At 37.7% G+C, this 13,177-nt stretch overlaps 1 protein-coding gene across 6 annotated transcripts in view; it reads right to left on the minus strand.

The window, feature by feature from the left end:
* The window catches only part of ZNF567 (zinc finger protein 567), a 29,909-nt gene extending 16,772 nt beyond the window's left edge, over positions 1-13,137 (minus strand). Inside the window, exons 1-3 of one of the 6 annotated variants that reach the window (XM_005218973.5) lie at positions 13,088-13,137; positions 11,790-11,889; positions 9,734-9,807 (exon numbers count right to left, since the gene is read on the minus strand). In XM_005218973.5, coding sequence (XP_005219030.2) covers positions 9,734-9,742 — 9 coding nt within the window. In that variant the 5' untranslated portion in view covers positions 9,743-9,807; positions 11,790-11,889; positions 13,088-13,137. 6 annotated transcript variants of the gene reach the window in all.
* Between the last annotated feature and the right edge of the window lie 40 nt (positions 13,138-13,177).

Here is a 13,177-nt window from a genome sequence, read left to right on the forward strand (position 1 = left end):
TCTAGACAGGAAACACAAAAATGGTGTATAAACTCGAACCCAAAACAATAAAGTAAATGGCAACGGGATCATACTTAACAGTAATTACCTTAAACGTAAATGGGTTGAATGCCCCAACCAAAAGACAAAGACTGGCTGAATGGATACAAAAACAAGACCCCTACATATGTTGTCTACAAGAGACCCACCTCAAAACAGGGGACACATACAGACTGAAAGTGAAGGGCTGGAAAAAGATTTTCCATGCAAATAGGGACCAAAAGAAAGCAGGAGTCACAATACTCGTATCAGATAAATTAGACTTTAAAACAAAGGCTGTGAAAAGAGACAAAGAAGGTCACTACATAATGATCAAAGGATCAATCCAAGAAGAAGATATAACAATTATAAATATATATCCACCCAACATGGGAGCACCGCAGTATGTAAGACAAATGCTAACAAGTATGAAAGGAGAAATTAACAATAACACAATAATAGTGGGAGACTTTAATACCCCACTCACACCTATGGATAGATCAACTAAACAGAAAATTAACAAGGAAAAAAAAAAAAAAATGTATCTATAAAGTTCACTAAAGCAAAGCACAGTAAAATTAAAAAAAAAAAAAAAATCCAGTGAAAATCTACATTTGGAAGATTTAAAACCAGTTCTCAACTGTCTAGATAGGAGTACTTTTATTAGTGACACGTAGCATTTTGGGCAGAAGAAAAAATATCATATTAGTATAATGATGGGAATATTTCCAAACGCCCATTTCCCTACTTTATCTGTAGTATGAGCTTCTTTCTCACTGTTCAAATATTGTCTTTACCTTACATAAAGATTCTGTGTGGTTGAAAGGTTTTTAGAAAATTGCAGGCAGCATGCTACTGAAAATAGTTTGCTATTACAAAAGGAGATGAGAAAATTTGGCCCAAGTCAAGGTGCCTTCAGGGCGCACCTGTGGGAGGCTGGTTGAAGCTGCAGGTTAGTTTACACCCAAGGACTTGACAAGATGCACCAAGTTTCCTAACACAGGCTGTCGCATATCAAAGTGAAAAGTCGAGCCTTCAAGAGCGGTCAGTGGCTGGGCCACAGCTTGAAGACACACGAGAAAGAAGGAGTCCGTCAATTTACATTAAAACAAATAAAAGCAAATTGACAACAGAAAATATATTGCTTTATCTCTACATTTCCCTTTATCACTAATATGAAAAGGGTGGTCATAGGATGTTCCTTTAGTGTGTGCCTCTAAATAAACCCTGAGTGCTGAAAAAAAAAAGAAAAAGGATCTCTTTTCACAAAAGACTCTGGAAAAACTGGATATCCATTGAAAACAGAAAAAGGGAACTTAAACTCTTACCTTAAAGAATGAAACTGACATGGATCACTCTTTTAAAATGAACATCTAAAATGATAATACTTACATATTAAAGAATAAAATATGCATAATGCTGGAGTATGCAAAGACTTCTGACTTTTGTAGTACACAAAAAGCAACAATCATAAAAATTTAAAACCTGTTTAACTGGATTTTGTCAAAATTAAAAACTTCAGCTCTGAAAGACACCACTAAGAAAATTAAAAATCAAGTCATAGACTGGGAAAGATATTCCCAGTATTTCTATCTTACAAAAGACTTGTATTGAGAATGTATAAAGAACTCTCATAATATAGGAATAAGAAGACATCCAGATCAACTGGCAAAAGATCTAAACAAATCCAGAAGCTATATATCAAAGACAAATATGCAAAATAAAAAATACCCAACAATTTTAATTGTTAGGGAAACAAAAAATTTCAAAAGAATGAAATGCCAAAACACACCTGCTAGAATTAACTAACGGAGAAGGCAATGGCACCCCACTCCAGTACTCTTGCCTGGAAAATCATGGATGGAGGAGCCTGGTAGGCTGTAAATCCATGGGGTCGCGAAGAGTCGGACACAACTGAGCAACTTCACTTTCACTTTTCACTTTCAGGCATTGGAGAAGGAAATGGCAACCCACTCCAGTGTTCTTGCCTGGAGAATCCCAGGGACAGGGGAGCCTGGTGGGCTGCCGTCTATGGGGTCACACAGAGTTGAACACAACTGAAGTGACTTAGCCGTAGCAGCAGAATTAACTAAAATTAAACAGTGACCATACCAAGTGTTGGTGAAGATATGCAGCTATAATATAATAACTATCATAAATTGCTAGTGGGAAAGCAAAATGGCACAACCACTTTGCTTAACAGTTTGCCAAGTTTTTTTTTAATAAATTTAAACATATATTTTTCACATAATTTACTGATTTCAAATCTAGGTAGGTTTTAGTCAACAGAAATGAAAATATAATCCACATATGAGCATATTACTGTAAAAGTCAAAAAGTGAAAGAAAAAAGTCTATCAAAAAGTGAGGGTATAACTAAAAAGTTGTGGTATATTCATATAATGGAACAACAGCAGTCAGCAATATAAGGAATGTTCTGATACACATAACATGAATTTCAAAAGAAAATTACATTGAGTTAAATAGGCTAATCCCCTGAAAAGCACATATTCTATGCTATTTGTATGAAAGTCTAGAGGAGGGAAAACTAATTTACAGTGACAAAAGCAGGTGTGATTAATAATACCTTAATAAAGGCCAATGGTGGCAGGAGAGCAACTGGTTGTAGGGGGGCATGAAGGAACTTTTTGAAGTAATGGAAATTTTGTAACCTTGATTGTTGTGGTAACTGAATAAATCTTTATACCTTTCTCAAAGTTCCTAAACTTGATCAACACTTAAAATGAGTTGCTTTTTATTCTATGTAGATTATAGCTTAAAAATTTTTGATTTAAAAAAAAAGGTATGTTTGGGATTCTCCTCCAAAAATGGAAGAGTAGCTCTTATTTCACATTTACTGTAGATAACAGCTCTAAACTCCAGAAAAATATAATCAACGCCTCAGTTTCCATGGGAGATGGATTTCAGGACCCCCTGCAAATACCAAAATCTCAAGATACTCAAGTCCCTTACATAAACTGTGTAGTTTATTTATATATAATCTATTTTATATTGTTCCATATACTTTAAATCACCTCGACTTACCATATGTAATACAATGTAAATGCTATGTAAATAGTTGCCACTGTCTAGCAATTTCAAGTTTTGCATTTTGGAACATTCTGGGATTTTTTTTTTTTTTTTTTAACATTTTCAATCTGTGGGTGGTTGAATTTGTGGATATGGAAGGGAAACCTCATGAATATGGAGTGCTGACTATAAAAAGCAACTATCTGAAGGCACTTAAAAGTGACCCAAACAAACAGAAACTGGAGGGAAGGTTTTATACTTAGGAGAAGAATGACAGGAGAACTGCCAATTCACACTACTTTCAGCCTAAACGCAGGCCCCAAGCAGACATCAAGTATGGCAAACAAAATCCAGGTGGAAATCCATGGTCCTACTGGCTTGAAGGAACAAAAGATAGAATTTAGGACAACAGTAATTGGAAAAGAAGTAGGGAAATCCTGAAGAAATGAAAGCCAGAGGCAGGAGTTGGGGGGAGCCCAAGGACACTGAACAAACTTTATCCACACCTTTAGCTGATACCCCAGTTAGGCATTCATGTGTCAGAATTTGAGACCTCTGGTTAAACATAAAAGAAATCAAGCAGAGATTTGGGCTGCCACTAATTAGAGAGTCTGAAGTTTAAAGTTTGATTTCAGCCTACTTAACTGTCCAACAAAACAAGTCAACTTCTATGGAAATTAACTGATAGAGGAGATTCTCTTCTGCTGTAAACAATTAAAAAATTATAAAAAATATATTAAACATATGTTTGTAAGCACTGGCTGACTGACAGCAGAGCACGGTGAGCTCTGAAAGGGAACAAAGTAAGCTTTGACTGCCCAGCTTATAGTCTGTAGGCAATTTCCAGGTCACAGCACAGGGAGGGAAAACACAGAGCCCAGCAGTCTTTCTGAGTGGAAGAAACAGAGATGGGAGTTTGAAGAGTCCAAGATGACTAGAACTGCTAAGCAAAATACTGAAGAGGAGGGAGCAGCAGAGAGAGAGACAGAGACAGAGGCTTCTCCAGACATATGTAGAGTGATACCCTTGAATCTACAGCTGAATATTGATCTCAAAATACACGGGCTCACCATCAACACAATGAAAGGGCAACTTACAGAATGGGAAAGTTTCTGCAAATGACCAATAAAGGGTCCAAATTACAGGCTTCCCAGGTGGCACAGTGGTAAAGAACCCACCTGCCAATGCAGGAGACACAGGAGATGCAGCTTCAATCCCTGGGTCAGGAAGATCCCCTAGAGAAGGAAGTGGCAACCTGCTCTAATATTCTTGCCTAGAAAATTTCAAGGACAGAGGAGCCTGGTGGGCTATAGTCTATGGGGTCACAAAGAGTCAGACATGACTGAACACACATACATCCAAGCTATTAATATATAAGCAGCTCATACAAACTCAATATTAAAATAAAACCCCAAATAACCCAAGTAAATAATGGGCAGAAGACTGAACAGACATTTTTCCAAAGAAAACACAGAGATGGCCAACAGGCATATGAAGATACTCAACATCACTAACATCGGAGAAATGCAAATCAAAACCATAATGAGATACCATCTCACACCTGTCAGAATGGCTATCATCAGAAAGACCACAGACTAACAAACATTGGCAAGGATGCAGAGAAAAAGGAACCCTTATAGTCTGCTGGTGGGAATGTAAACTGGTGCAGCCCCTGTGAAAAACAGTTGGAAGCTCTCAAAAAATTAAAACTAGAACTGTCACATGGCCTAGCAATTTCACTCCTGGGTAAAATGTAAAAACACTAATTCAGAAAGACACATGCACCACCCCAATGTTCAGAGCATTATTTATATTGGCCAAGATGTGAAAGCCACCTAGGTCCCCATCAACAGATGAATGGATAAAGAAGACATAGTGAATAGCCACACACACACAGACACACACACAGACACACACACACACACACACGCATAAGAATATTACTCAGCCATTAAAAAAAAGAATGAAATTTTGCCATCTGTAACAACCTGGATAGATTTGGAAAGTATTATATTTAGTGAAGCAAGTCAGAGAAATACAAATACTGTATGTCATCACGAATGTGTGGAATCTAAAAAATACAACAAATGTATATAACAAAACAGAAACAAGACTTACAGACAGAGATCACTAGTGGATACCAGTGGGGAAAGGGAAGGAGGGAGGAGTAAGATAGGTGTAGGAGATTAAGAGGCACAAACTACTAGGCATAAAATAAATAAGCTACCAGAATATACTGCATAGCACATGGAATACAGCCAATAAGTGTAACAACTATAAGTGGAGCTTAACCTTTAAAAACTGTGAATCACTATGTTGTATACCTGAAACGTATGTAATATTGTAAATCAGCTGAAAAAAATAAAGAAAAGGTGGGAGATGCTCCAGGTTAAAAAGTATTTAGGATATTCCCAAAAAATTAAAATTAAAAATAAATACTAATCATAAGAATGCCAGAACGGCTATAATAGTATCAAACAGAATAGATTTTAGAAAAAAGAATATTATCAGGGATTAAGAAAGGCACTTTATTTTAACTTATTTATTTATTTTCTGGCTGCACTGTGTGGCATGTGAGATCTTAGTTCCCCTACCAGGGACTGAACCCATGCCCACTACAGAGGAAGCATGGAGTCTTAGCCACTAGGTCACCAGGGAAGTCCCAAGTAAGGCATTTTATAATGACAGAGGACATCAATTCATAAAAAGACAAAACAATCCTAAATATAAGTTCACCTAAAAACAGAACTTCAAAATATATTAAGTAAAAACTTATAGAACCTAAAGTTAAAATAGACACAATTATAGCCACATGAATCCTACATGTAGCTCAGTCGGTAAAGAATCTCCCTGCAATGCAGGAGACCTGGGTTCAATTCCTGGGTCAGGAAGATCCCCTGAAGAAGGAAATGAGAACCCACTGCAGTATTCTTGCCTGGAGAATGCCATGGGCAGAGGAGCCTGGCGGGCTATAGTCCACGGGGTCGCAAGAGTCAGACATGACTTAGCGACTAAATCACCAGCACTGTCCTGTCAGGAGCGTGTGATGTCTGGTTGTCCTGCTTCAGTGATGCCAAGAGTGATCAGCAGTGTCATCCTATTCCATCCATTTAAAAAAGCTCAGTCAGCCTTCCCATTAATAGTTTTGGGCTTCCCTGGTGGCTCCGATGGTAAAGAATCTACCTGCAATGTGGGAGACCCAGGTTCGATCTCTGGGTTGGGGATATCCCCTGGAGAAAGGAACAGCTAACCACTCAAGTATTCTGGCCTGGAGAATTCCATGGACAGAGGAGGCTGGAGGGCTACAGTCCATGGGATCACAAAGAGTGGGACACGACTGAGCGACTTTCACTTTCACAGCCACACTTGTAACTTAAGAATGACTTCCTTTTCTGTGATGGGTATAACAGACTGAAAATCAATAAGGATATAGAAAACTTTACCATCATAATCAAGCAATTTGACTTGATTATTTACAGAAGACACCATCCAACAACACTAGAATATACATCCTCTACAAGTACATATAGAACATTCATCAGATGGTACTATAATCTGTGGTACAAAAGAAATCTATAAATTAAAGAATGAAATCATATACAGCATGTTTCCTGATTGTAACAAAATTAAACTGGAAATCAATAGGAGAAAGCTATTTGGAAAATACCCAAATATTTGAAAATTAAACAGACTTCCTCTAAACAAATGGGTCAAATCGGAAAGCATGAGATAAATTAGAAAATATTTTCAAATGAATAAAAATGAAAATACAACATGTCTAAATTTGTTAGAGGGAAATTTAGAGCATTAAATGTCCTATGGGGAAAAAAAAGTCCAATGTCAATGATATAAACTTCCATGTAAAAATAAGAGGTAATTAAATCCAAAGTAATGAAAAGGAAAGGAAATACAAAGTGTAAGAGCAGAAATGAAGAAACAGGAAACAGAAAAACAGGAAATCAATGAAACCAAAGGTTGCTGCTTTGAAAAAAATCAGCGAAATTAATAAATCTCTAGTCAACTGATCAAGGAAAAAACTAAAAGTCACAAATAATCAACAACAGAATGAAAGAGCAGCACCATTACAGATTACATAAACATCAAAAGGATAAAAAGAGTAGATTTTTGAACAATTTTGTGCCGATAAATTTTATAACTTGGATGAAATGGACAAATTGCTTAAAAGACATAAATTATAAAAGCTCACTGAAGAGAAAAAAATTGATAGCATGGAAGTCAAAGTGTTAGTTAGTTGTGTCCAACTCTTTGCAACACCATGGACTATAGTATGCCAGGCTCCTCTGTCCATGGAAATGTCCAGCCAAGAAGATTGAAGTGAGTTGCCATTCCCTTCTCCAGTGCATCTTCCCAACTCAGGGACTGAACTCAGGTCTCCTGCATTGCTGGCAGCTTCTTTACTGTCTGAGCCACAAGGCAAGCCTGAATAGCATTAATAGCCACAATTCTATTAAGGAAATTGAACTGCTAGTAAAAAATTTTCCCACAAACAAATCTTGAGGCTCAGATGGCTTCACTGGTGAATTCTAACAAACATTACGGAAGAAATTATTATGGAAGAAATAATAACCATTCTACACAAATTCTTTGAGAAAATAAAAGGAGAGAATAGTTCTCAACTCATTCTGTAAGTTAGCATTACCTTCACACCAAAACTAGACAACAACATTACAAGAAAAACTAGAGACCAAATTATTTATGAACCACAGACAAAACAATCCTTAACAGTGTGTTAGTAAATTCACCAAGCAATATGTGAAAAATGAATATATGAATCTATCATAACCAAGTGGGGTTTATCCTAGGGATAAGCTGGTTTAGCACTTCAAAAATCAATCAATATAACTCATCATGTTAATTTTAAAAGGGGGAAAACCACATAATACATAAAAAACAACAGAAGCATAAAAACTTTTAACAAAATTCAACATTCATTTGTGATAAAAATGATCACTAATCAAGAATTTCTTCAACCTGATAAAGAGCATTTATGTAAAACCAATCACCAATGTTACACTTAGTCAAAAACTACATGCCTTTCCCCTTAGTCAGGAATAAGGCAAAAATATCTGTTCTCACTACTTATATCAACACTGCACTGAAAGTTCTAGACAATGTAGTAAAGCCAGACAGAAATAAAAGGAATATAGATTGGAAAGCAAAGATGGACAACAGTAATATTACACATCTGACATGATTATGTGTGAAGAAAATCCTAAAGAATCTACCAAAAAATTACTAGAATAAGTTTAGAGAGAAGGTAGGTTAATAAACGAAAATGAAATTGCATTTTCATATACTAATCAACTGCATTTTATTAATAAATAATGGGAATTTGAAATAAAAATGAACAGTATTTACAACAACATAAAAACATCTCAGTATTAATACAACAAACATTTGCAAGACTGGTACACTGAAAACAACAAAACATTATGGTTACCCACTCCAGTATTCTGGTCTGGAGAATTCCACGGATTGCAGTCCATGGGATCACAAAGAGTCAGACACAACTGAGTGACTTTCCCTTCCTTTCTGTTTGGAATGTGAAAAAGCTCTGGATATAGATACTGCTGATGGTTTAATACCTTTGCTCTTTTTCCAATCCTCCAAGTGTTTGCCCCAATGCTCACTTATGGATTTTTATGTTTCTTATACTTTTCTGTTTAATTGTGTGTGTGTGTGGTGAAACATATGTGACATAAAATTTTATCATTTTAATCATTTTTCAGTATATAATTCATTGCCATTAAGTACATTCACAATGTTATGTAACCATCACCAGTATCTACTGGAGTGGGTAGCCATTCCCTTCTCCAGGGGATCTTCCCAATCCAGGGACTGAACCCAGGTCTCCCGCATTGCAGGTGGATTCTTTACCAGCTGAGCCACCAGGGAAGCCCAAACAAAAACTCTGTGCCAATAACATTGAACAGTTAACTCTTATCTTACAGTTTGCCTAGTATTAAACCCAAAGCACATTAGAAGAATGTTTAAGACAATCCATTATGGGAGAGGAAGATATTAAAATACACATTAACAGTTTAAATTCAAGGATCTCTTGAAGGATCAGAGGGGAGAAATAGAGGATTCTTGGTTTTTGTACAATCTGCCAAGCATAGCTCTCGTCTCAAAACCTCAAGACAGGACTTCTTGACACTTAACAGCAATCTGTCAATTCTATCTTCATCTTGACTGTTCTTTTCTTTGCAAGACAGGTGCATGCTGTATTATGTGCTGTGCTGTCCTTAGCTGCTCACTCACATCCTACTCTTTGAGACCCTATGGACTGTAGAATGCCAGGCTCCTCTGTCCATGGGGATCCTCCAGGCAAGAATACTGGAGTGGGTTGCCATGCCCTCTTCCATGCAGTACTATATTCTCTTTTAATTTGAAGAAATGCATTTTTGTTCTAGCACTGTTTCTGGGAGAAGACTGAGAAAAGATGTTGAATGATTACACCCACTTAATATGTGAACACTGGTTAAAATTAGAAGGGGCATTTGTGGAAGGTAAAAGCTTATCTGACCAATAGAACAAGTGGGTACTGCCTTCCTAAAGGGGAAGGCAAACAGGAGGATTTTAGTACAAGAAAAGCAAGTGCTCAAACAGTCTTTAAACAAACAAACAAAACTATTTCAGAAAAGGGAGAAGAACCATCATCTCACCTGAGCCATGGTTTTGAGATTTACAAGAGATGACCAGTCTTCCTTTGGGCTCTTCTTTAGAAAAGGGGTGGTTCCTAAGAAGGCAAAACCAACACGAAAAGAAGCCACATGACACCACATACGTCTTACGACTCAATTAAAATTGACTCTATTTCCTTTGCTTTGGTGCTTGTCCACTCTGTCCACACAAATACAGGGGGATAATGAGCTAGACAAATATTATTTCATCCCCAAAGCTAGAGATACAGGATCTTGGGGCAAAAAGTTAGATTCTGGGCAAGCCGCTCTCCTCTCTATTACCACTTTTCTCTCCAAAGCTGCCTACTAACTACTTCCAAGTTCTTCTCCATTAAGGCTCAACCTACATCATGACCAACAATACATGAAAATACCTGTCACCCCATACCCTGAGTACCACTGATACAAAGTTCTCGATGCTTGCCAAAGTATACATTGTGATTCTAGCTCTTATTTTTCTCATTATGAGAGAGGATAAGCTTCTAAAGTTTTTAAAAAACCTCATCTTTTTTAAAAAAAATAGAAGACAAGCCAGGCCAAATCAGGCCACCAACTCCCTAGTCTACAGCCACCACCAGCCCCTACAGACATTACCACAGTCCATCTTTAGTTTCCTGTCTGTGAAAGGTCTCACTTTTCTAATAACTAATAGACTAATAGTTAATAGTTTAGTTATTCACTTTTCTAATAACTATTTTCTGGATTGATATTATATCTTTTTTAAAGGAAGGAAATTAATCCTGTAAATACCTAAAATAATTTTTATAGCTTTTCTTTATCATATACTTTATTTCCTTTACATATTTGAGTATATCTGGACTTCATATTTAGTTCCACTGATCTTTTCATTTAACTGGCAGTTATTACAGTTTTAAAATAACTGTAAAATAACTCTGCAGTTATTACAGTTTTAAAACATATTTTAGTATCAGGTAGGCCTACTCCCCACCTGCATTATTTTTCTTTAACCACTTCTGTCTTGTTCATTATCTCCTAACAACTTTGGAAAGTTTAAAAATTTTACTGAAATTTTACAGAAACTTCATGAAATGTCAGTTTTGACACTTACCATGTGTCTTCTGGTTCTTAAATCTTTAATTTTTGAGTCTGTCAGGAATATCAAATTTTTTTTTACAAACCATACAACCTTTGTATCTTGTATTTTGACAGCCACTTCCCATAGTTTTCTGATACACACACACACACATACACAGTCTATTGATTTGTTAATGTCTTTTCCAGCAAACCTGAGTTTTCTGTTGTCATTATTTTTAACAGGATGGTAACTAAGAAATTTTCCTACCTCAGTCTCAGCAGATGTCCCAAAGATGGTGAGCAAACAAGCTTTTAATTGTCCCTCATGCTATAATAAAGTCTTAAAAAGCAACTGACTGTAAAGTTTTGCTACCATTAATTTAACTCCAAGGAGGAAGAGGCTCCTTCAAGAGGCTAGAAGAGGCTAAGAAAAGGGAATGTCTCTTTAACAGAGCAAATTATTTTTAGAACAGTTTTCTAGGGAGAAGAGAAATAGATGCTTCTTCCTTCCTTATAACAAACAAGGAGCTCCTTAGACCCTAATACTACTATAAATCAAAGTAATGAGAGAATTTGGGGGAGAAATGTACATGCTTCCAGGATATGGGGGAGTGGAGTGGTGGTGACTAAGGGGGCTAATTCTCATCTGAGCTCCAGATGGGGAATCCATGGATGATGGAGCATGCCTAGGTTGGCTTAGATACTGTTCAAGAGGACTGACAGGAAAGAACAAGACCTACAAGTAGGTGGGTCACTGCATGCCAAGAAAAGTATCTGGAGAAGTGGTTGTGCCCATAAAAAGGGAACTGTATCTGGAAGTTCCCAACAGTGGGGTCTCTCAGAAGGTAAGGTATTTGTTGTTGTTCAGTCACTGAGTTGTGTCCGACTCTTTGTAACCCCAGGAACTGCAGCATACCAGACTTCCCTGTCCTTCACTGTCTCCTGGAGTTCACTCAAACTCATGTCCATTGAGTTGGCCATGCCAAAGTAAGATATGACTTACACTATATTATAATGGTACCAGTCATGTTAGCCTGTTTTTGTCCTTGACTTATGATTTCTCTTTTTCAGCTCCCAATCCATTCCAGCTGAAGACTATCAACCTAGAAGGAATAAAGAGGGGGCAAATAGAGGGATTAGAGAAGAAACTGACCACATTTTCTTTCACACAGCAGACTTCCAGCAGGAGGGAGCGTTTTTGCTTTTAAAACAAGTTTGAAGTACTGATTTCTACAGTGAACATTCTATTCAACTAAATGAGGCTGATCTTGTATTTAAATGTTCAGCATCTTTGTAAAGACTGAAGAAATTATTGAACCTTTATTGTCCAGGAATTCACCCAAATACAAACTTTGAGAGCAAAAACTCCCAGCAGTTATGGGAGAAAGTTTTTTCTGTGCTCCCAACAGTGTTCTACTTATGTCAACATACTGGTCATTAGTCAATAACGGGGTTTCCCAATACAAGATTGTACCACCTGAAAATTATTTTAACTCCTCCTCTCCAATTAAAAAATACGTATTTTTTTACTTGTCTATTTGCCAGAGTCAAATTTTACAGGCAATGGCCGATATGCTGACAATTTAAATAATACATAGTACTCACTAGTCTTGAATCTACTTTCTCAAGTGTTCCATCTCAGTCACACAATGAACCAGCCACATTCACAGTCATCGTGAATTGTGCACTTATCTGTGTGCACAAATACTTTAAAATGTGACATATTCACTGTTGTATCACCCACTACACAATCCCAATCCCACAGCCACACGTCATGCATAAACTCATAGAGCTCATTACATACTTCTACGCAAAGTAGCAAAATTTTACTCACAAACCCCTTACTGTTGCCACTCCAAAGTTGCACAGCCTCAAACACAGACTCGCACCTAATTTAAAAATTAGACCACACAGAGACCCTCTGACTTTCATAAACAATAGGTTCCATAACGTCGCACAGAGTAACACATGTCCACACACACACAAGAACAGGCACAAAAAGCTACACAATCAGAACGCCTATATATACCAGGCCGAGCTCACAGCCGCCTCGGGCTCCCTGTTCTACCTCGGCGTTCCCAGCACTTGCTCCCAGTTTCTTCCCCTACCTAGGTTCTCGCTTCCCTCCTCGCTTTCTCTAGGGCCCGGATTCTCGCTTTCCTTCCCGGCCTTCTCTCAGTCTAGGTTCCCTCTTCTTTCCTTGGGGTTCCCAGCCCAGGTTCCCACCTCCCTCCTAGGCAATCCCCACCGGGTCCCAACATCACACACCCGCCCAGCGCCCGCTGGACCTACTAGCCTCACCTTTGAAAGAGGGACAGCCGTCTGCGCCTGCGCACTCCCGCGCGAGCTCTGCCTCCCAAGGGTCTCAGCGGCCTGTCTTCACTGCCGTGG

The sequence above is a fragment of the Bos taurus genome, chromosome 18 (genome assembly GCF_002263795.3).
Source record: "Bos taurus isolate L1 Dominette 01449 registration number 42190680 breed Hereford chromosome 18, ARS-UCD2.0, whole genome shotgun sequence".
In the NCBI taxonomy this organism is placed as follows: Eukaryota; Metazoa; Chordata; class Mammalia; order Artiodactyla; family Bovidae; genus Bos; species Bos taurus.